Source organism: Sporisorium graminicola, chromosome SGRAM_21 (genome assembly GCF_005498985.1).
Source record: "Sporisorium graminicola strain CBS 10092 chromosome SGRAM_21, whole genome shotgun sequence".
Classification (NCBI taxonomy): Eukaryota; Fungi; Basidiomycota; class Ustilaginomycetes; order Ustilaginales; family Ustilaginaceae; genus Sporisorium; species Sporisorium graminicola.
Genome location: NC_043730.1, coordinates 378,661 through 401,593, shown reverse-complemented (window position 1 = coordinate 401,593; position 22,933 = coordinate 378,661). Strand labels below are relative to the sequence as shown.

The window sequence follows — 22,933 nt, the reverse complement described above, 5'->3', positions numbered from 1 at the left end:
TTACACGCCTAACAGAATCGCCACCAGCTCCGGCGAACGCATGACCAGCCTGCCGGACTCGAGATCGTATCCGTTGCCTGCATCGTTGACTGCCTGAACCAGCTCGCCGTACCTGCGTGTCAATGCGCGCAGCGCCGCCCCGTGCACCGTTTGGCGCGCCGACGGACTCGCCAGCCGCGCCATCTCTGCAGTTGTCAGCAGGTCGTCCTGCGCCAAACACTCGTCGAACCGCTTCAGTGCCTGAACCACTTCGTCCTGCGTCGCACCGGGAACGGTCGACAGAGGTCCGCCCTTTCCGTTGTGCGCTTCCATGGCGGAGAGGACGCCGGAGAGACGGGAGCGTTGGAGCAGGTGGCGCGAGTGCTCCTCGGTCAGCTGGGCGAGTGCCGTGTCGAGCGCTGTGCGGACTTGTGCGGCTTTCCATCCTGTGAACGCATAGGCGTCTAGGGTGGATGATATCGCTTCCAAGCAGTTGCATGTGAAGAGGAGCGATTCCCACTGTGCGGCTGCTTCGGTGCGTGCGCGTGGCCGTTTGGCGATGTGCAAGGCAGCCATGCGCTGCACCATGTCGATGAGCGGATCCACGAGTTTGTCCAGCACAAAGTCGAAGTTCGACAGCGATGCCGTGATACTCTCCGCTGCCGGCGGTGCTGCTGCTGTTGCTGCCTCCTGTGTGTTCTTACTCTGCGGCACTCCGGCATCCTCCGCAAGCGACCTGGAAAACTCACCTGTCAACTCCTTCAGCGTCGCCATGGTCGCCACCAGCGGCGGCGGCAAGCCCAAATCCGCATCCGGCATCCCCTCGTACCGTTCAATCCCTCTCCTCTGCCTCTCGACCGTCTCCGCAAACGCCCCCACCGCCGCATCCGACACCTCCCCCAGCGTCTTACTCAACGTTGCCCTCGATCCGATCGTCTTGTCCATCGTCGACCTGTAGAACTGCACCAGGTGCGCCAACCTGTACGACATGACGCTTCCCTCCTGCGACCGCAGCGTCTGCTGGATGCGCACCTTGAGGGGACGACAGCAGCCGTCGAGGTTCGAGTTGAGCACTTCGCGCACCAGCGCTTCGCCGGGGCCAAGGCGGAGCGACTCGGGATCGGAGCCCGTGAGGTCGAGCGAGCCTTCCAAGCCGCGTCGTCGCTGGCCAATGCGTCGGCCGCCCTCGCCTTCCTTTTCGTCGAACAGCGCGGTGAGGAATTCGCGCTCGGATGCCACGGTTTGGTGGATCCACGCTAGCATGTCGCCGACGTAGCGCAGCGGGTCGTGCGCGTGTAGCTCGATGGGTCCTGGCAGGAAGGTGGGGGGACCGGCGCCCATGGTGAGGGCTGCCATGAAGGCGTTGGCGAGGATCGAGCTGCGTGTCTGGACTAGGGTGGTGAGCGCGGATCGGAGCAGGTCTTGGCGTGCATGCTTGAGCCGCCGTGTAGCCTCTCGCAGACTCGGCGAGACTTCCAATCCTTCCTTGACCGGCTGTCGGAATTCGAAAGAGCACCACTTGTACAGCTTTTGATAGGCCTGGTCGAGGTCGTGGGCGGTGGCAGACATAATTTCTATGCCTGCACGTGTGCCGCCACCCGCGCTCGCGGTTGCCGCTGCTGCTGTCGAAGCTGAAGTGGATATGCTGTCGGATCCTTGCAGCAGAACCTGGCACTCGCTGCGAATACGCTGCAGCTTGTCCATCGCTTGGAAAAGGTCGTCTCCCGCACGCACTTCTCTCGAGTAGATCGAAGCGCGTTCGGCGTCCGACAGCGTGAAGCGAGACAGAAAGAGCTTGGCGACTTGGGCCTGCGTGAGGGCGGCAGCTCGTTGCTTCTCGAGACCTTCCGCGTGCTCGACGAGGTATCGACTGGCCTGTTCCGCGGCGCGCAATTTCGCCTGCACCGCATCGCACGACGTGTGCATAGCCGCAACATCGTCTGACAGCCGAATTAGGCCTCGATCTACGGTTTGAAGAACAGCGATTATGTCGTCCGTGGCGCTCAGCATGCGCTGTCGGATGTCTTTGTCGAGATCGCGCCGTGCTCGCGCCGTGTCGACCAGAGGAGGCGTTTTTGTTGGCGCTTCGTGTGAGTTGCGAGTTTTGGGGGCGATGTGGCTGTCCGTGGGCGTCGAGGTGAGGGCGGATGAGGTGGAAGGGTACATTTGCGCCAGAGTGTTGAGCGCGGTGCGGATGTCGTTGGCATCGCGTGGACCTTGCAACAGCACGGAGCGTACTCGTGTTGCAACAGGGCGGGTGGAAGATGTTGTTGCTGATGACGTAGAGACGGGGTCGTCGAGGACACGCCGCCCCGGCTGGGAAGGACCAGCGTCTGACTGCACTGCTGCCATGTTGCGAGCGTCGAGATGCTGGGGGGATCGTCGTGTGGTGTAAAAGTGGAAGAACAGGAGATCTCAGGGTCTCTTGACCTTCGACGTTTGTGGCCTGTGCTTGCTAGGTCGATCGGTTTCCAGATCGCACTCAAGATAAAAAATAATCGGCGATAGTCACTCAAATGATTTTCGGCAGCAGGTTGTTAGAGCTGGAGAATCGCGCCCTTGCAAAACTTTCCGGCCCGTCGCCACCATCATCAGGCCGTGAGAAGTGACACCTTCTTCACACCCGGTTGCGGTGACCTTGCCATCGTTTGCTGATTGGATCCCACCACCTCACACTCAGGGTCCACCTGCAATGATCACGCCATCGTTTGATTCTGGACCGCGTGCCAAGTAGCAGATGAAAAAAGCGTGGCGACCATCAACCCGGAGCCAATCGTGGAGCTTTGTGCGTTGGAGTCGATCGACGTTCGAGAGCGAAGATTGGCTGGGTGCCTGGCCACATCGCCGTGGATTTTCAGCTCGGTCAAGCAGAGCAGCGACCAATGAGGCCGCGCATCCGAAGCCGCTCGCCGTCGGCTCTGACTGGGCGGGAAAACCGCACCGGGGATAGCATGCTGGTTGCACGATTGTGCTGCAACAACGTGCATCGACGATCTGGTTCCTGAATACGTCTTCATGTCGTGTGACAGAGCAAAGCCACACACACACACACACACACACACACACACACCCCTACCTTGCCCCATCCACTCCTTGGCGGCAATCAGTCCGGAAAGCGTCCGCACTTCCAACGTCCTCCGCTTGGCCACAGCGGTTACCTTGACTCTCCTGCGGAGTCAGCCTTTCACCACATGACCGGCACAGTCTTAGTAATATCAGCATCTACAATGCCACGGTACGCAACCTTGTGTGATAAGAGCAATCGTCGACGCAACCGCGACACCGGACCGAGAGACGAGAGAGCGCACCGGAAAGAGAGGCAGAGAGAGGTGGCCGCAGGAAAATCACTGTCGAAGAGACAACCGACCTGAAAACGGCGTTTTGACCGATGAACGACGAGGAAAAAATTCGAATTTGGCAGATTCCCAGTTTCAAATTTGATTTGCAAAATGCAAGTTCAATGTGCCACTGCAGCTGTGCAGTGTTTCGGTTGCCGTTCGAAAATTCCGTTGCTTTCATGCAATCAACAAAGGGCAAATTAGAAAGGGGAAAAAACCAAAGATCAAAAATCGCTTCTCTCCAGCTCTCAGCCCACCTCCCTTTTGCGCTCTGTCCTAAGTTGGCGAGGAAGCCGTAAGCAGCATCGACAGTGAGGAGCTCTGGTCAAAAAAGTTGTAGGCCTCGGGAGAAAATAAGTCCAATGGCTAATGGCACTACGGGCAGGCGGCAAATCAGATCGAATCGGCGGTATAGAAAGCCAGCGGAGCGGAAGGGCGGACACAGGAGCGGAGTACCAAGTTGCTTCGGAAGACAGTGGTGCGACCCATGAGAAGGGCAACTTCACCTGGTTTTTTTTTTCTTTCCTTCTTTTCCTCAGCCATCGCTCCGCATTCACCGGTATCGAACTGGATCCGCAGGGCTTGTGGACGGCGGCTTGACTCTCGTCTCTGCAAGCGAGTCGCCTGGACGTACGCGAATTTTCTTGGCGTTACGTTTTTCCTGTCGAGACCGCGCGAATCTGCCTCGAGGCTAAACACACAGGCGCTTTCCGTGTTTCAAACACCGACCGACCGACCGACCGACCTCTTGCTCTTGCGCGTTGTTGCCAAAGTCTGTTTCGTCTGTTCTGACATTATTGGTGAACGGTGACCGCCAGCCAATCTGCAACCAGATCAGAAAGAAGCAGCAGATATCGGTCATACAAGGCCGAAAGCCATGCACGAATGAAGAGCCAGTCAGATACTTGGTTGCACAAAGACCGCTCGACGGAGAATTGCGGAAGCAAAGAGCAGGCAGGGCTCATCTCGGAGACAGGACAAGTCAGGCACGGCACACCCGTCGACTTCGGACCGACCGACTATCCCGAACGTGTGCGCTCGCAGGCTCGCTTAGTGCGGAGGACTGGACTGTATGGTCACGTTGAGATGGACAGAGCAACCGCTAGCGAGCGATAGTCAGATAAGGCGTGCGTGGGGAGACCAAAGAGAGGCGGGAGGGGGGATAGCCGTGGAGGGTTGACAGCAAGCTTCGACCCGACACGACGTGCAAGTGCGCTGTACCCCTCAATCTGCAGACGTGAGGAGCGCCACGATTGCAAGGCGTTGGACCGTCGACAGCTTCGGACAAGTGACATCCGAGCTCGCTTCCCACAGAGCAGAGAGACACAACCCCTTGGATCCAGGTCCGAATGCAGGCCACCACTCGCTATCGTGATCCGACTATGCGTCTCAGTAGAGTTCATGCGATGAATTGATTGATAAGCTGAAGCGTGAGCGCACGTCCAGTAGCAAGCTGCTTGATTCCAAGTCCCGGCGGAGTAGATTTGAAGTAGCAAGAGCTGGAAGAGCGCTCGTCCAATGAGCATCGCCAGCGGGACCAACGAGAGCATCCGACAACCGTCGGCATCCCACCGAAACCGTGGTATTGCGTGCGAGGCGGGTGTGTGTGTGTGTGTAAAAGAGAGCGAGAGAACGAAAGCGAGCTCGAGTTTTCATGCTGGTGACGGGCTACATAAAAAGAATAAAAGTAAGAACAAAAAGCACACGACCCGAAAATCCAAAGACAGAGAGGCATGGAAGCGCCAAGCGAATTGGACTGGCGGAGTGCACCTGTCAGAGTAGCATGCAATTTTAAATAACAGAAGAGGAGGGGAGGGAAGAGGAGACTCGTCTACTCCTCCTCAGCGCTTTGCTTTGCCTTGCCTTGCCTTGGCTTGCTTAGCGTGCTTGCTCTGCGCTTCTTATCGGAGAAAACCGAAACAGCTCTCAGACAGACAGACCAATAGCTCGCTCTCTTCGCCCGTTCCTTGCTAGAAAGCGGAGCAGCCTATTGTTCTGCTTCTGCGCTACTTCTGAAGCGAAGTAGGGTTTCCATCACCGCCACCCTTATCGAAAGGGGGGCCAAGCGCTGCTCCCATTCGCTTGTCCTCTCCTCGTGGGTGGTGCACCTGCATCCGACAACGAGTGTGCACACCCTCAGCTCGACCCCGACCTCTGTGATGCCCGGTCACCTGCCTGACGGAATCTCAACTGGACCAATCGCACTGCTCAGATGAGCCTTCGCTTTTGATCAACCCTATCACGCTAAACAAGCTTCGCCCAATCACTTGACTTTATAGACTCCTCCTTCTCCTCGCGGCTTTTTTCTTCTCACCTTGGCCCCTCATCTATAAAGCGCTCAACCGTCTCCCTCCTCCGTCTTGCCTCCTTTCTGCTACACCCTCACCCTTACCCCCCTCCCTCCTCCCTGGTCGATTTCCTTGGGGTTCGCTCCTTTCTGCTATCCACCATGCCTCTCGATATCCAGGACGACGCCATTGCCGGCCACGCAGAGGCTCAGCGCGACCTCTACCTCGCCGACGTCAAAGCTCACGGTGGCAAGGACGAGGTGCACCCCGTCGCTCACCTCGAAGCCGGTGTTCGCGTCAAGCCCGACATCTCGGACGATGACTTTGTCACCCCCACTGACGAGGATCTCGCCACTCTCCGACGTGTTCCCGAGAAGCTTCCTTGGACCACCTACGCCATCGCCTTCTGCGAGCTTGCCGAGCGATTCTCGTACTACGGCTGTGTCCAGGTGTTCCAGAACTACATCCAGCAGCCCCGCCCTGCCAACAACCGTGCAGGTGCTGGTGGCGCCCACAACCAGTCCGGTGCCCTCGGCCAGGGTCAGCGGGCAGCCACTGGCCTCACCACCTTCAACACCTTCTGGGTCTACTTGATGCCCATCCTCGGTGCCTACCTCGCCGATACGCGCTGGGGTCGTTTCAAGACCATCTGCATCGCCGTCTTCGTCGCCATGGTCGGACACATCCTCCTCATTGTCTCTTCGATTCCCACCGTCCTCGACAACTCCAACGGCGCCATGGCATGCTTCGTCATCGCTCTCATCGTGATGGGCGTGGGTACCGGCTGGTTCAAGTCGACCATATCGCCCTTGATCGCTGAGCAGGTTAATGGTTCGAAGCAGTCGGTCCAGACGCTCAAGACCGGCGAGCGTGTCATTGTCGACCCTGTCTTGACCATCAGCCGTATCTTTATGTACTTCTACCTGTTCATCAACATTGGTGCGCTTGGTGGTCAGCTTGGCATGTCCTTCTCGGAGAAGTACGTTGGCTTCTGGCTCGCCTACACTCTGCCCACCATCGTCTTTGCCCTCTGCATTCCCGTCCTGGTGTTCGGCAACAAGTACTACGTCAAGACGCCTCCCTCTGGATCGGTGCTTGCCGAGTGCGTGCGCCTCTGGAGGTTCGCCGCTAAGGGTCGCTGGTCGCTCAACCCCATCGCCCTGGTCAAGAACATGCGCGCTGATGACTTCTGGGAGAACGCCAAGCCCTCGAAGCAGTCGCCCGAGTCCAAGCCCCGCTGGATGACGTTCGACGATGCCTGGGTCGACGAGGTGCGACGTGGTTTCAAGGCCTGCACTGTCTTCCTGTGGTTCCCGCTGTACTGGCTCACCTACAACCAGATCACCAACAACCTCGTTTCGCAGGCTGCCACCATGCAGGTGCACGGTCTGCCCAACGAGGTCGTCTCCAACCTGGACCCCTTCGTGCTCATCATCCTCATCCCCATTTTCGATCTGTTCCTCTACCCTGCGCTGCGCAAGGCCGGTATCAACTTTACCCCGCTCAAGAAGATTGCGCTCGGTTTCCTTACCGGTGCGCTCGCCATGGTGTGGGCTGCTGTGGTGCAGCACTACATCTACAAGACGTCGCAGTGCGGCAAGAACGCGTCGAGCTGCTACGACACTAACGGCGACGGATTCGCCGACCCGGGTGCTGATGGCTCGGAGGACACTGCAGTCTACGTGCCTGCTCCTCTCAACGTGTGGATCCAGTCGGGTTCGTACGTGCTCATCGCCATCTCGGAGATTCTGGCGTCCATCACGGGTCTCGAGTACGCTTTCTCCAAGGCTCCCAAGTCGATGCGATCGCTCGTCATGTCGATGTTCCTGTTCACCTCGGCCATCGCTGCTGCTCTGCAGCAGGCGTTCATCTCGCTCTCGGAGGACCCCAACCTGGTGTGGAGCTACACCGTCTTTGGCTGTATCGCGTTTGCTGGCTTCATTGGCTTCTCGATCTCGTTCAGGAAGCTCGATGCCCAGGAAGATGCGCTCAACCAGCTCGACGCCGGCAAGGTCAACGCTGCCGAAGAGGCCGAGGCTTCGGAGCCTGGTCACTCGGAGAAGGCTCTTGCCCCTTGAAGTGTCGCTCGCTCTTCCAAAAGGAAACGAGGCGGTGTTCGCAAAGAGACTCGTTTCACCATTCCCTGTACTTCTACATGCGCTTACTCTGCTGCTACAACATTGGGATTTCTTCTTTCGTAACTGAATCGAATATACCTTTTCGTCTCATTTGTCTTGCGTGCGAGCTGCGAGTGTCTTGCGCGGTCTGAGTCGACGATCGGCAGTGAGAAGGTTTGCTACAGTAGAGTCAGTGGTGAATCGTGATTGGAAAGCAGGGCAGGCGGAGAGGCAAAGAGTGCGGCTGACTTAACAATGCTACGTGTGGACTCGAGCTCGCTCCTGCAAAAAGAAAAGGAAGCGTCTCAGGAAGCGCGACCCTTCCGGTTGAGACACGCAGCAAGCAGCTATAACTGCACGCGCCTTGTCCTCTGCAGTAGTGCACTGCCCACTTTCTTCCTGAATCTGAGTTGGCTGTGTTGCATACGCTTCCAGAAAGTGCACGGTGACCGACGACGATAAAGTCCAAGGGAAGAATGACACCAACACTCGATCGTGCCACTCTCCCATCATTGAGCTCATCCTTCGACCCACCTCATCTTCGTCCATCGTTGGTGCTCATCTCTCTTCTCTCTGGGCTGGTCCCAGCCTGGCACTCGCCACCATGCAGCCGTCTTTGTCGTCGACTTCGTCGTCGTCGGCTTACAACACCAACACACCCGACTCGCGCACTCGTGCAAAGGTGCGCATGGAAGCCGTCTCTTCCCCCTCGTATGCTTCTGCCTCCTCTTCCTCGTCTCAGTCGTCCATGCTCGGCTTTCCCATCCCCACTGACCTGCTGCTGGGCCTGCTGCTCAACAAGACGCTCCTGGCAGCAGCAGCGTTACTCGTGCGCACGTGGCTTTCGTCCACACACAGCGAGTCTATCCACTCGCAACTGTCAGCATCGCCAATCACAGCAACGTCCACCGACAGCATTGCAAGCAGCACCTCTTCGTGGGCCATTGCGACGTTTGCGTTTTTCATCGCAGCTGTGCTCCAGGCCGTGTGGTTCAAGGCATGGCAGTGGATCCCCGCGGTGAAGCGCGTCGACAAGCGCAGGCTGTGCACGCTGGCGGCCGTCTCGTTTGCTCAGCTGCTGGTCTGGCTCATGGCGCTGCGCAAGCTCGATGCGGTCAACGTTGTGATATTCACCCAGTACTGCGAGATCTGGGCGGTGGACCTGGCGAAGAGTTTGGGTGGTCGCAGCTACGGCGGGTACACGACGCTGTTTGCGCTCGCCGTGTCGTTTCTTTCATCGATCTCAAACACTGCCACTCCGACCTCGGGCATTGTCGACTACTCGGGTCATATTCTGGACATGTACGCAGATGCAGACTTGCCCGAAAGCCTCAAGCGGAACCGACCGGCTGGACTGGCATCTCCGTCTCAGCTGCGAGCGGCTGCAGCTGCCGTCGACGCATCCGCCGCCAGCTATAGCGTGTTCGGCACGCTCACCGGCCACGTCTATCTACTCATCTTTGCACTCCTTACCATCGAACGGGAGAGTGCGCTGTTGAGTGCTAGTCGAGATACGGGCGGAAGGAGAAGGGCGGGTATCGTCGCTACCATTGTTGCTTCTGCCTTCACTTTACCCGCTTCGTTGCTGCTCCGCTTGTTTGGATTGTCGACCTTTCCAGCGCTATCGTCCGTTGTGCCTTCGACGTGGGGCGGCAACGGCAGCGACGGATCGGTGGGTCTGAGCCACTTGCCAGCGTATCTCGCCATCAGTTTCGGGTTTCTCATCCTTGAACCGCTCGTCAGCACCTCGATCGAGCCGCATGCTTCCACACGGGATCGAGTGGCACACGGCTGGCCAATTGCTGTCCTCGCTTCGTTTGCGATTGGTTTTGTCGGGTTTGGATTCAAACCACTGTGGTCGCAACTCGCAGTGGCGCTACTCGTTGGGCAAGCGCTTCGTACCATCCTCAAAAGCTCGCCGGATCACGTTTCGTCGCGGTTCGCGTCTTCGCCGAGCAAGGCAGACGCTCCTCCACACGCCGTCTCAACGTCGGACGTGTCTGCGGTCCAGGAGCTCGTTGACTCCTTCCGCTCCGGCGTTGCTGCAACGAAGCGCACGGTGAAGATCATTATGGCCAACGCGGACTCGCGCAAGATCTTCCAGTTCCTGCTGCTCAACCTGGCATTTATGGGTGTACAGCTGCTGTGGGGGGTGTGGACCAACAGTCTGGGTCTGATCAGCGATGCGATCCACATGTTTTTCGACTGCGCGGCGATCGGCATGGGTCTGTTTGCGAGCGTCATGGCGACGTGGCCGACGGATGGCACATTTACGTATGGATATGGGAGGGTGGAGACGCTGAGTGGGTTTGCGAATGGGATCTTCCTGATCCTGATTTCCGTGTTTATCGTGTTTGAGGCGGTGCAGAGGATCATCGAGCCGCCGGTGATGCACAACACGACGCAGCTGCTTGTGGTGAGCAGTATGGGGTTGGGCGTTAATTTGTTTGGCATGTGGGCAACGGGTGGACATCATCATCACGGCCACTCGCATGCGCACGGGCACGACCACGGGCATGGACATGGCCACGACCACGGACACTCCCACAACATGATGGGCGTGTACCTGCACGTCATGGCCGACACGCTTGGCTCCGTCGGCGTCATCATCAGCACACTCCTCATCGGGCAATTTGGCTGGACCGGGTTTGACCCCATCGCGTCGCTGTTTATCGCGTTCATGATCGTGGGCTCGGTGATCCCGCTCGTGGTTGAGTCGGGGAGGATCCTGTGTTTGGAGGTGGGAGGAGACAGGGAGGTCGAGATGAGGGGGGCTCTGGAGGAGGTGAAAGGGATCGAAGGGGTGGTGGCGTATCATTCGCCGAGGTTCTGGCCCAAGGATGCGGAGACTCTGGTCGGTGTGATACGTGTGCAGGTTGCATGGCCGATTGCGAAGGGGCATGATCATCAGCATGATCACGGCCACAGCCACGAGCACACCCATCAGCACGACCATAGCCACAACCACGGCCACAGTCCCAAACACGACCACACACATGATCACGACCACAACCACACCAACGGCGCAACATTGCAGACAGCCACAGCATCAACACCCGAAGCCATCGCGAAACAAGTCGAGAACCTGCTCAAGGCGCGCATCCACGGTCTCGAGAGCGTTGCCGTTCAGCTCGAGAAAGTCGCCGCCAGCGGCGAAGCGGCGACTTCCCCCAACGGGAGTGGTGTGAATGCGAGCACTCCCATGTCGGCGTCTCCTTCGTACAGCAGTGTATACGATGCGAGTCCCACGGTGGCGAGAGCGGGCAGCGCTAGTGGTGCGCACAGGCTGTCTCCTGCTACTGCCGCGCATCACCCGCATCAGCACCACCATTAGGCTCAGGATGGACGGCATACGAATAGAAATGCATTGAAGTGCTTGTTGGGCAGCTATGCTGCGTGGACCGTCTCAGGTTGACCTAAGATACTGTGCTGCGTGAATAGGGTGCGGTTGAGCAATAGAAATTCCCAACCTGTTAGACCGCGAGCGGTCGGGGCTGTGCGGAAAGCGGAAAGCGGAAAGCGGGGCATTTTCCCGTGCGCCGACGTCATTTCTGCCGCGGCGAGCATGGGCCAACCCTTCGTTCAGCACAGCTGCTGCGCCTTCCATTCCAACTTTTATCATCCACCATTACTCACAAGGACCAACCGATCAGTATCATCTCAAGCAGAATGTCGAATCAATACTCGTACGGAGGCAGTGGTGGATACGGAGCCCCTCCTCCCGGCCAACAGGGCGGATATGGACAGCCTCCCCCGCAGCAGCAGTATGGCGGCGCGGGTGGTGGCTACGGCGCTCCTCCTCCTCAGCAACAGGGCGGTGGCTACGGCGCACCACCTCCTGGTCAGCAGGGCGGCTACGGCGCCCCGCCTCCAGGTCAACAAGGCGGCTACGGCGGTGGTGGTCAGCAGCAACAGTCGTCGTACGGCGCACCTCCCCAAAACTACGGTCGACCGCAGGCGTACACCGCGTCGACCGGCCCGCCGCCGGGAGCAGACCCACAGCTGTGGCAGTGGTTCATCGCGGTGGACCGTGATCACAGCGGGCAGATCAACGCGCAGGAACTCAGCCAAGCGTTGGTCAACGGCGACTGGACGCCGTTCGACCTGGATACGGTCAAGATGCTGATGAGCGTGTTCGACGTTGACCGCAGCGGGCAGATCAGCTTTAACGAGTTCGCCGGGCTGTGGAAGTACATCCAAGACTGGCAAGGCGTGTTCCGACACTTTGACCAGGACCGATCCGGCTCGATCGACCAAGGCGAGCTCGCCAATGCACTCCAGTCGTTTGGGTACAGGTTGTCGCCCAAACTGCTGCATATCGTAACACAGAAGTACAGTGAGTGTCCACATGGCCGTATGGGTTTCAGGCTCCGAGAGCAAGACTGACGAATTGCTTTAACAAATTGGCACTGACACCTAGTAACTTCTGACGTGGCTGCTCCAGGTGGAATGCCGTCGACGGGAGGGGGTCCTGCACGAGGAGCCGCTTCGGGCATCACGTTTGACCGTTTCGTACGTGCGTGTGTGGTGATCAAGACGCTTACCGAGAGCTTCCAACGCCACGACACCCAGCGTTCGGGTTGGGTCCAGATCAACTACGATACGTTTATGGAGATGTGTCTTTCCGCGCCCTGACCTGCCACACACTCTCCTCTTGCCTCTGGTCGTTGCTTTGTATTTCAGCGCGCGATGTGAAGTTGTGGAAATGTACTTGTTTGTAGTGATCGCACACTGTCGGACGCCTCGTCGGAAGTCGAAGTGTATTTGTGCTGGTGACGAATGTGGTCGAAGAGCGTGGCGAGGTTGCTTGTTCTTGGACCCTGTTTCATTTCTGCGACCTTCATTTTTCTGTCATGAAAAATAAAGCGCTTTCTGTCTGCAATGCTCGAAGCGATTCCGAGTGCGGTTGAGCTTGCCAGTTGCAACGCCGGTTGCCAATCGCCTCCCAGCAAGGCCAGAGAACACATAGCTGTCGATTCAGCCCGCCATTGTTCACACCAGTACTCAAGCACGACGAGTCGGTCAACGGACTTTCACCTGAACAGAGTCTATCGCATATGCCATGCGGAAGGGCCGACACACGCGGTATGCGGTGGAGAATTTTTCGAAAATGACGCAGAAGTGAGTAGCCGGATGGGCAGCCTTGCCTTGCTTTGTCGGAAGAAGCGTTTCTGGCCAACTTTTGAGCTTGGTCGTCCTCCTCTTTGTCTTTCTTTGACAACAAAGGACTCGTGGCTTGGCTCCGTCTTTCTTCTCCATCACTCCCCCAACCCTGCAAACTCGTCACCTTCGCGGAACAGAGCCGACACTCACGTCTCTAAGCTCTGCATTGCCTCAGCTTTCGAACCAATTTGCTTCTCCCCGAACACGCTACGTGAACGCGCCTTACAACGCCGCAGGCCTTTCGCTCCTTCACCACAACCCAGTCGCGGAATCACAGCGTATTTGTTCATATCTGACTTGATGTGCTCTTGAACAACGCAAAGCATCAGGCCGCGAGCTGCCTCTCGCACTTACCCCTTGTCGGGAAGAGCTTCCGCCAACTTGAGCATACACTCCAGGCGGTCTGCGTTCACGCACACAGCAACCATGGCGGCGGGACTGTTTGCGTCGCTCTTTGCAGCTTCCTCGACCAAAGCGGCCATCCCGTCTGACGCACGCAGCGACGGCACCGAGCAGCTCCCCGACGACATCATGACCGATGACGTAGCACCCGCACATGCAGTCTCCACAAAGGAAGCGCAAGACGTCGCAGACGTCGATATGCAGCTCTCGTCGCCGCCCAGCTCTCCTCCTCCACCAGTCTCGTCAACGGACCACCATGCGCAGTCGACGAGCATGGAGCTCACGGCGTCCGGGTCTGGCAAGGCTGTAGCCGCGATGGAGCGCGCGTCCTCATCGACGGGGAAAGCAGGCTCGGGTTCGACACCGACGGTACAGCGCGCGTCGCGCAGGCGGACGATGCCCGCGAGACTGTCCGCGGTATCGTCGCTGCTCGCGGGGTCCATGTTGGAGGAGGAGCTGCTGCTGCTCGATGCGCCCGCCTCACCCTCTGGCTCTACCTTCAATTACAGTAGCGGCAACCATGCCGACGGAACAGCAAAGTCCGCGTCATCGGCAGGAAAACACGCCGCAGATACAGCCTCAACATCACCCGCCCCATCAGCAGCGAGCTTTACAGCCTCATCCGTGATCGTACTCACCTCGGACCCTCGGTTGCTCGCTCGTGCTGTGTTCCCCTACGGCCCCGCCTCCACCACTGCCCATGTCAAATCCGAACCCGATGAGGATGCAGTCGGCTCGCTCCAACCCGTCCCATCCTCCTCCTCTTCTCTGGTATCCACCCTGGCGATCAGGCGACAGCAGCTCATCGAAACGCCAGACTTCACTCCGCGCGACGATACGCTCTACATGCCCAAAACGCGCGGGCTGAGGTCCGACGCTGCTGAAGATACCTCGGACGCGGCGTACGAGCGCAGGCACCGCAAGCCCGAGACCGCCGAGAAGCGCCAGCGAAAGGCCGAGGTGGATCGGCTCGCTCGCGATCGGCTCAAGCTCGTGGCGCGCATCGAGCAGCTCAAGGCGGTCGAGGCACGCTTGTTGCAGCCGGTCGTAGTCGCGCGGGATCAGGTGAGGGGTGAGTCGGGCGACGAGGGGAAGCCGTTGAGCGAGAGAGTCGAGGAGGTGAGGCGCGAGTTGCTCGACGATGCGTATGACACGTTGAAGCGGTATGATTTGCTGTTGTCGTTGGGCGAGGGAAAGCGGAGCGCTGGTTCGCCGGCACCACAGGGGGCGGCGAGTAAGGACGTAGCTGCGCCAGGGGATGACCAGACACAACGCAGTGCATCGCCGCGGCTCAAGATCCGCATCAAGGGCGGCAGGGCGACGTGGGAACCTGCGGAGAGCGCTAGTCCTACCCCTGCTTCTGCTGCTGCTACCAAATCGCCCAGTGTGACGCAGGAGAATGGAGCGAGAAGGGTCAGTGCACGTCAACCTAAACAGCGCGTCGAGAGTTTGCCGGTACCCCTGACGGCGGCGAAGGTAGAAGCAGTCGAGGACGGGCGCAAGAGACGGAGGAGGCGGTCAGGGTCGCAGGGGGACGAGTCAGGCAACGATGTGTCGCCGCGTACGGCGAGGAATGCTGGGTCGCCCGAGATGCGCGCGCGCGGACGGAGTGCAGAAGTGTGGGAAACGTACCAGGCCACGTCTAAATCGGACTCTTCGGGCACGGAGATGGTAAGGGGCAGGCCACAGCGTGCGGCTGCGAAGGCGGCGGTGGTTGCGCAGAAGCAGCAGAGGCGGTACGCCGAGCGGTCGTTTTCGGACTACGATGACGACGAGGAAGAAGAGGAGGAGGATGAAGAGGTCGAGTCTGCGCTCCGGGGCGCTGCTGATGTTTCAATGCAGCTGCCTCGGTCTTCCGCCAAGCAGCAGCAGCAGCAGCGAGATCAACGCTCGCCGTCCACTTCGTCCGTATCGTCGTTGGCGTCTTCGGTGGGGTACATGTATCCGACAGTGGCCGATACGGGCTCGTTGAAGGTCTCTCCGTCGTTGGTCGAGGTTCAGGCCTCGGATCCTGCGACGTCGAGTAGCCCCGTGGTGGGTGCGACGGATGGCGAGGCTGCGCGCAAGAAGCTCAGACTCCTCCTGTCTTCCCCCTCGACCGCAGCTACGGCGGAGATCGAGGAAGCGCTGCATTCGGACTCGGAGGGCGAGAGATCCCCGCGCGGCGGCGCGGCGTTGACCGAAAGCGAGGCCGAGAGCATCCTCGCCGCGTTTCTCGGCACTACGCCACTCGGAAAGAGCACCAAGCTCATCCCTGCCGCGACTGCTGCTGCTGCTGTGGCGGCTGTCAAGGAGCAAGCGTCGTCAGCAGCGTCGGCGAGTTCGGCGAGACTTCCGGCCAAGGAGACGAGCAGTGCTACCCCGTCCAAGAGGAGGTCGACGCGAAGAGAGGCGACGCAGTCGTTTGGCGAGAAGCTCCCAGACGTCTTGACCAAACCCGTGCCGTTTGACTTTACCGTCATGGGCTATCTCCGCTCCATCGATCGGCCTACCAGGGATGACGCGCGGGGAAGGTGATTTGCAATGTAAATTAGCTCAGTTGGGATTCGCACTCGTTTGACTGTGTTGGCAGTGTGACAGCACACAGGCGAACGCACACGATGAGGCAGGTTAGTGACGGGTTCTAGCTTTTTCCACATTGCGAGCGTATGATCCTCAATGGCCCTGCTTCATGGCCCAGATCTCGAGTTTGCGCAGTAACCCTTTCAAGTTCTTGCCGCCCTTGTTCGAGTTGGCCTCCAGCCAAGCCTGCATCTCCTCCAAGCACGTCTCGAGCTGAGCGAGCACCTGGTCCCTGTCCGCCATTCCCGCATCATTTTTAGGCGGGTTGAGACAGACGTCGAACAGCGACGTCCACAGCTGAGTCTGCCAGTACCGCTTGAAGCTCGCGGCGATCTTGTGACCTGTAGCGGGATCGTGCTTGGTCTCCATGTACCGACCGAAGAGTAGGCAGTGTGCGACGGCAGCGATGCCGAACCAGTCGGTTTCGAAAGTAAATGCTTGGCCGGCACGCATCTCGAAGCAGTCCTTGCTGTCGGTTGGCCAGTCGGCGATGAACGTCTGCGTGTCCGGGTTCGGGTAGGCGTGCAGGTCGATCGCTCGCCCGAAGTCGATGAGCGTGAGACCCTTTTCAGACCAGCCAGACACACCGTCACGCGAGTAGATGTTGGACCAGCTGCTGGCGGGCGAAACGTCACCCAGTCGAAGCAGACAGTTGTCGATCTTGAGGTCGCCGTGGATGATGCCAGCGCGGTGCATGTCGAGGATCACGCGCACGAGCTCGGTGACGAAAAACAGGGCTAGTACTTCTTCCAGTCCACTGGGTGAGTCGGCACCCGCAGCGGCGACACCAGCCGTGGTCGAGTGGTTGACGACATCCAGCAACGTCCCCTTTTCGCCCAAATCGAGCAGCAGGAACGACGTTTCCTCATAGCAGTAGAGCTTGCGCGCAGAGACGATCGACCGCGCCACTGGTGCCGGCAGACGGGACTGCAGCTGAGAGAGGACGTAAAATTCCCACCGATTCGCAGGTGTCTCGACCTTGATCGCGAGCTGCTTGCGGCGGTCTTCATCGTCCTCATCGTCGTCGTCGTCGTCGTCGTCCGAGCCGTCCTCATCGTTGCTGCGTTCCTGTGCGACATTTGTGGCAGCAGAGTCCACGTCATAGCCCAAGTACACAGCGCCATATCCTCCCTCACCGAGCTTGCCACGGATCTCGAACGGGTGACCACCGATGTCGACCTCAAAGGGCGATGCGAGCATGCCCGTGCCGTGGAAGACGGTACCGCCCATACTCTTGCGTGTCATTTGGTTGGATGCCAGGCTCGATTTGCATCGCTTTTGCAGCTCCGAGACCAAATTACCGCAAGAGGCATCGGCGAGACTAACAACTCCGGGCATGCTCTCGATGGGCACCTCGAGGCGGGCAAGGATCGCGTTGAGAACGTCAGGGTTCACGGGCGAGCAAGGGTTGGGTGGGTTGAACTCGTCCGTCTGCTCCCCCTCTTGCATCACGAGCGACTCCTCGAACCGCTCGTGCATCTCGCGTCGTTCGTGCTCAAGCTCGCCGTCCTGCTCTTCGTCGTCCTCGGGAGCAGCGCACCGAATAGTCAAACCCTTTGTCAGCTCAAACGACGCTCTGTTGTCGGCATTCCACGCAGAACGGTTGGCGTCTTCGCCCGAGGACGAGGCAAAGCTACGCTCGTCCGAAGGCTGCGAGTCGTCGGCATAGCGCTGTTCGTCGGCATTTTCGTGTCGTGCGACCGCGGCGATAGGGCCCGCAGTGAGGATGGCGCCTGGAACGTCTTGCTCTTCCTCGTCGCCATCCTCGTCGTCGTCTCGATTGGATGGGCGCCAGGACTTGAGAGCAGGGCCAATCGCAGATCGCGTCGCTGTACCCGGAGTGCGAGCGTTGGTGTAGCGAGTGAATTCGTACGTAGCCTCCGTGATGGGCGTCAGCGGCTGAAATTGGGGTCGGAAGAGGTGCTCGTTGCCCTCGTACTCCATACCCTGGCCTTCGATGGGTTCACCATTCTCGTCCACCGCTGCGAATGCTCCTTGCTCTTCCTCCTCTTCCTCCTCTTCCTCCTCCGCCATGGGCTCGATCCAGCGCCGGCTTGCAGATTGTCTGTTGAAAGGCATGGGGGTCGCCGGCACAGGTGCCACCGCAACCGCCTCTTCGGACTTGAACGTCGAAACATGGTCCGGCGAAGCAGATGCGAAAACCGCCTCAGCTCGCTCCGAGTCGACCGTGGCCGGAAGCTCCTCTTGTTCCTCGTCGTCCTCATCCTCTTCGCGGTACACAGGCTTGGAACCGAGTGTAGCGACGGTAGACTTGGATGCCAGTGGAGTTCGCATGGGCGTTGCGCCGCCGAGTCCAAGTCGCGGTGTTTGCCCGTCCTGCGTTCGCAGAGGAGTCGCTTGGATGCCCGCGTTTTCGTCGTTCTGCACGCCGAGCCTGGCGAGGTGGTTGGATCGCGACAAGGGGGTTGGTGTGGGAGGCACATCGGCAGAAGAGCCGAGGCTGACAGCCATATGGCCGTGTCTCGAGACGCTTGCCAGCGAGGCGATGTAGTCGTGGTCGTCGTCCTCATCATCCTCATCCTCATCCTCATCCTCGCTGCTTTCTTCGTCCGAGTCGCTGTCGCCGTTGAACATGTTTTCGACTTCGAGCACGGCAGCCTTGGTGACGAGCGTAGGGCTCATTCTGTGTTTGGTGGTGGTGTTTTCGCCTTCGCGCTTCTTCTTCTTCTTGCCACCTGGTCGGAGGTTGAGGGCGACGGCGTTGGCGACCGAGTTGTCTGGGTCGAACACATCTCTCGAGGGGAACATGCCGGTGGTCTGATCGATGTTGACCGTCTGAGTTGGCTCCATCTCGAACGGACCCTTAGATCCCGATGTCACCTTGTCTTCAGGAAGCCAGCGTCCGACCAGTTGATCGAGGTAAGACCACGGATCCGCCGTCACCTTGTCGGCAGCATCTTGCCACTCTTCTGGAGCAGCAGCGAAGCCTTTTTTCCTAGCCATGAGCTCTTCCAGTGTCAATTCATGGTGCCAGCCACGTTGCTTGTAAAACGCCTTTTGCGCGCCGGATCGAAAGGCAGGGTACATTTGATCGACGGGAGCGGCGTGTTTCTCGCGCTTGGCCCAAGCTGCGGCGGCTGCAGCCGAGTTAGACGCTGATGCACTCGACGATGTGCCCGGCTGAGCTGAGCGGGAGACGGTAGTCTTTGTGCGATGTCTTTCGCCGTTGGAGCCTGTACTCGAACTCGAGACTTTTCGAGAAGTGTGCGACTCCGCTGCAGCGGGACGCAGGCTACCCGGATCAGGGACGAGTTTTGCCTCTTTTCCCCAGTAAGCAAAGGGATTGCTTCGCAGCAGGTCAGTCTCGCTCGATTGTGCCTTGCGGCCAAGACCGGCAGCGGATTTGGCGGGGTGATCCTTGGGGCTAAGCACGCCCGCCGGTTTAGGAGTGGATGGCACCTCGTCAGCCTCACCATCATCGTCGTCGTCAGAATCCTTAAAGACGGCAAGACCAGAGCCGGGCTTCTTGGAGACACCACCGGATACGCCGATCTTGAAGTTGTTGATGCCAGACAAGCGATCAGTCTGAACGTTCTCCTGGTTGCGCGAGGCGACGGTGCCGATATCCTCCCAGCCTTTCGTGCTCGCACCCTGAGGCTTGGATCGTGCCGCACGTTCATCATCCTCGTCGTGGAATACGTTGAGTTTACGTCCGTTGTTGTTGTTGGATGGTGTGGGAGTGCTAGCACCGATGGCGCCGACGCTCGCTCCCGCTCCTCGCAGCACGTTGGCAGAGTGACTGCGAGCAGGACCGGCAGAAGCCTCTTTTTCGCCGAGCATGCTTCGGCCTGCGGTGACCATGGCAGATTTGAGAGCATCGGCGTAGTTGGAGACGATGGCCGAGGTCGAAGAGCCCTCGGATTCAGCCATAGCTTGTTGACCGAGAATGATGCGCGTCTTGTATTCTTCGTACCTGCGCTTGATGCGATCGATGGGATTGACTCTACGCGCAATTCCGAGCTTGTAGATCGCATCTGCTTCTTCGTACATCCGTTGACCCTCGAGGACGACAGCGAGCTCTTCGTAGAGGCTGGCGAGCTTGGTACCGATCTCGTTGGCGAGCAAAAAGTTGTAAACGTCGCGAGCGCACTCTACATTGCGTGCGTAGAGGATCCACAAGCGAAGATACCTCGGGTCGTGAGTGTATTGCTCGGAGTCCTTGAAGTGGCGTGTTGCTCGCTCGAGAAGGGGGATGAGGCCGGACTCGTGCGTCTGGCCGGATGGATAGTTGTCGATGCACCACTTGACGTACTTTGTCCATGCATCTAGAGGATCATCCGAGTCTGCGTTGTCTTCTGAAGTAACGAGCTGCTCATGTTGTGCGCGCTGCTGAGCGAGCAACGCCTGACGCTGTTTGTGCTGCATGTTGAGGGTGTTGGAGAGCGCATGTGCTGATCTCCCCTTAGCAAGAGGCTGCACGTTTTCTTTTTGGGATTCGATCGCGTTGAAGTCGATGATGGGAGTGGACGAGGTCTGTTCGATCTTAGATCCGCCTGGAGTCCGAAGCGGTGTTTTGTGGGGAGTGACACCAAAGGCAAAAGAGTTGTGTGCATTGTGGGATGGGGTGGTGGGTGCCTTGCGAGGCGTGACGGCGGGTGGGCCCATGGTGTTGGGAGCTCCCATCATGGTGCAAGTCGATGCTGAGTAGCGACGTGGCGATGAAACGAGATGGCAGCCCGTCGCCGAAGTGATGCCTTGAAGAGGTGATGAATCGAAAGGAGGGCGTGATGGAAGCAAAAGACAGTCCGCAAACCCTCGGTCTTTCCGACAAGATCAACACTCCTTGAAAGCAAAAGGCTCAGCTGGGTGCACGGCATTTCCGCCAAATTAGCAAGCTGTGTTTTGCCGGGAAAAAGTGTTGGTTCTGGTCCTGCCGCGTACGGTCACGTGCCATACCTGCCCTCCACACAACCAGAAATTTGGCCTCGCCACCACACAGCTCAACGCGACACGTTTCTTGTTGGGCTGAGCAACACAACCAAGAAGAAGAATTGTACGCACGCCGTTCAAAGAAGATCTGAACACACCATTCCATTGAGCCACTGACATGCTAGTTCGGCTCGTTGCGCGACATTCACCAGCTCTTTTTTCTTCCGTCAGCCGTGCCAGCAGTGCTGTCGCGCTCCATTCTCACACACCTTTCCAGTCCAGGGCCAACACGATGGCGCCGGCAACTCCGACAAGAACTACGGCTCGACGAGCATCGAGTCGCACTGCCCCTGTCTCGACAGCTGAGCAGGCTGCTCCGACGCCTGCCTCGTCTTCCACATCATCCTCAACCAAGTCGAAGCGCAAAGGTACCGACTCAGCCAAGGCAGTGGAGGACACTACCATCAATGGAGCATCGACAACACCAGCCAAAAAGCCTCGCAAGAAGGCTGTCTCGGACTCAGACTCGCCCAGCGCTCCCAAGCTCGAAGATACGACCGCAGATCCCAGCTTGCCCAAGAACACCGAAATGCCTGCTTCGCTCTCCTATCCTCGTCCATCGGCGCCATCGACTGTTCGCATCGCCTCATGGAACATCACCAGCCTCAAATCCAGTGAGCCAAAAGGCATGATGCGCTACCTCGAAGCGGAAGATGCCGACATCGTGGTGCTGTCAGAGACCAAAGTCAACGATGTGCCAATGCATCCTGGTCTCACCAAGATCTACAAGCATCAGTATTGGGGTATCGGCAAGCAAAAGGGCTACGCTGGTCTTGCTATTCTTTCCAAGATTCAACCCATCAAGGCTGTTTACGGACTACCTGGGCTCAAGGATCAAGATACCAAAGGGCGCATTGGTGAGTTCTATCGACGAGTAGTAAGGTATCCGGTACTTCCGAATCAAAGCTGATTTTGGATTTCGCACGTCGTTCTCACTTTTAACTCAGTCACGCTCGAGTTTGAGAACAGCTTTCTTGTCGGAACCTACGCTGTGAACGCAGGCGAAGGACTCAAGGTATGTCATTTCCCCGAAAAGCTCTCACGCGCGCCCCTGCTCTTCTCGCCTTTTCACTCCACACCGGGCTGCGCCATCTCTACGTGATCTCTTCCGCTACCTTCAAGGTGGAGATCTTGTGCGCGGCCCGAACAGCAATTCTTGACTGTCTTCATAATCTCTCGGAGCGCCCGTCCAGACTGGACCTTTCCACATCCGAGGGCCTGATGCGACAGCCACATTCCGCTTCTCTCGCTTCTTCTCCTTGCCCACTGTCACTGCATATGAAAAGAAGGTGGGCATAACATACTGACGACGAGCACATTTCTATGCTCCTGCTAACAAGACCATGGCAACAAAGCAAGCTTGGAACGGCGCTTTTGCAACCTACCTCGCCGAGCTCGACAGCACTAAACCCGTCATTTGGTGCGGCGACCTCAACGTTGTTCAGGATGAGCGAGATCTGGCCGCTGCCTCCAAGAAGTGGAACAAGAGTCCGGGATACACGGCCATCGAATGCGATGCTCACCGCGAGCTCCTCCAAGGCACCGCAACTCCAACATCAAAGCCTCTGGTCGACGTTTGGAGGCAAAAGCATCCCGATGCCATCGGCCATTACACGTTTTACGGTTGGCGAGGTTTCTGCAGGTCCAAAGGCATCGGATGGCGTCTAGATTCGTTCATCCTCTCTGAGCGTATTGCTAGCAAAGCCCTCGAGTGCGAGATCAGACACGAGTGCTACGGTGCCAGTGACCACGTTCCGATCTACTGCGACATCCAAGGTCCTCTCTAGACACTCTCGACTTTGAGCCGGCAATCCATACCTTTGGCCTGTATCCGTGCCGCCTATGATACAAAAGAGTTTGCTGACCGTTGCCGGTAGGCGGAACTCCTTCTCGCTCACCTTCCGTTGGAGGGTATGGTCTTGTAGCCCAACCAAGCCGTGGAGCGTGGTTTTGAGCAAAGCAGCGGCACCGTGATCTCAGCTCCTGCTACAGGCTGACCTCCAAGCCCGACTTCCATAATGGTGTAGAGCAGTGCACAGCTGAGATCAAACAAAAGTTGCTAGAACTCCGCCGCAACACGAAGATCCTGCATTGACACGGCTACGTTAATCATAGCCGAGCATCCAAACGTCAA

At 58.4% G+C, this 22,933-nt stretch overlaps 7 protein-coding genes across 7 annotated transcripts; 5 read left to right on the top strand and 2 right to left on the bottom strand.

Moving 5' to 3' along the window:
* EX895_003602 (uncharacterized protein) lies at positions 1-2,331 on the bottom strand (the record flags this gene model as incomplete). The annotated part of the gene is made up of 1 exon (XM_029884200.1): positions 1-2,331. One exon carries the CDS (start codon positions 2,329-2,331, stop codon positions 1-3), a length of 2,331 nt encoding a protein of 776 aa, XP_029739573.1.
* Positions 2,332-5,766: 3,435 nt separating this feature from the next.
* On the top strand, positions 5,767-7,683 carry EX895_003601 (uncharacterized protein; the record flags this gene model as incomplete). The annotated part of the gene is made up of 1 exon (XM_029884199.1): positions 5,767-7,683. One exon carries the CDS (start codon positions 5,767-5,769, stop codon positions 7,681-7,683), a length of 1,917 nt encoding a protein of 638 aa, XP_029739572.1.
* A 643-nt stretch (positions 7,684-8,326) lies between these two features.
* On the top strand, positions 8,327-11,056 carry EX895_003600 (uncharacterized protein; the record flags this gene model as incomplete). The annotated part of the gene is made up of 1 exon (XM_029884198.1): positions 8,327-11,056. The coding sequence occupies one exon, from the start codon at positions 8,327-8,329 to the stop codon at positions 11,054-11,056; it is 2,730 nt and encodes a 909-aa protein (XP_029739571.1).
* A 335-nt stretch (positions 11,057-11,391) lies between these two features.
* On the top strand, positions 11,392-12,357 carry EX895_003599 (uncharacterized protein; the record flags this gene model as incomplete). Its single annotated transcript, XM_029884197.1, has 2 exons — positions 11,392-12,058; positions 12,167-12,357. The coding sequence occupies 2 exons, from the start codon at positions 11,392-11,394 to the stop codon at positions 12,355-12,357; spliced, it is 858 nt and encodes a 285-aa protein (XP_029739570.1).
* Positions 12,358-13,311: 954 nt separating this feature from the next.
* On the top strand, positions 13,312-15,804 carry EX895_003598 (uncharacterized protein; the record flags this gene model as incomplete). Its single annotated transcript, XM_029884196.1, has 1 exon — positions 13,312-15,804. One exon carries the CDS (start codon positions 13,312-13,314, stop codon positions 15,802-15,804), a length of 2,493 nt encoding a protein of 830 aa, XP_029739569.1.
* A 138-nt stretch (positions 15,805-15,942) lies between these two features.
* Positions 15,943-20,496, bottom strand: EX895_003597 (uncharacterized protein; the record flags this gene model as incomplete). Its single annotated transcript, XM_029884195.1, has 1 exon — positions 15,943-20,496. One exon carries the CDS (start codon positions 20,494-20,496, stop codon positions 15,943-15,945), a length of 4,554 nt encoding a protein of 1,517 aa, XP_029739568.1.
* A 535-nt stretch (positions 20,497-21,031) lies between these two features.
* EX895_003596 (uncharacterized protein) lies at positions 21,032-22,586 on the top strand (the record flags this gene model as incomplete). The annotated part of the gene is made up of 3 exons (XM_029884194.1): positions 21,032-21,656; positions 21,747-21,814; positions 22,140-22,586. 3 exons carry the CDS (start codon positions 21,032-21,034, stop codon positions 22,584-22,586), a joined length of 1,140 nt encoding a protein of 379 aa, XP_029739567.1.
* Positions 22,587-22,933: the final 347 nt, after the last annotated feature.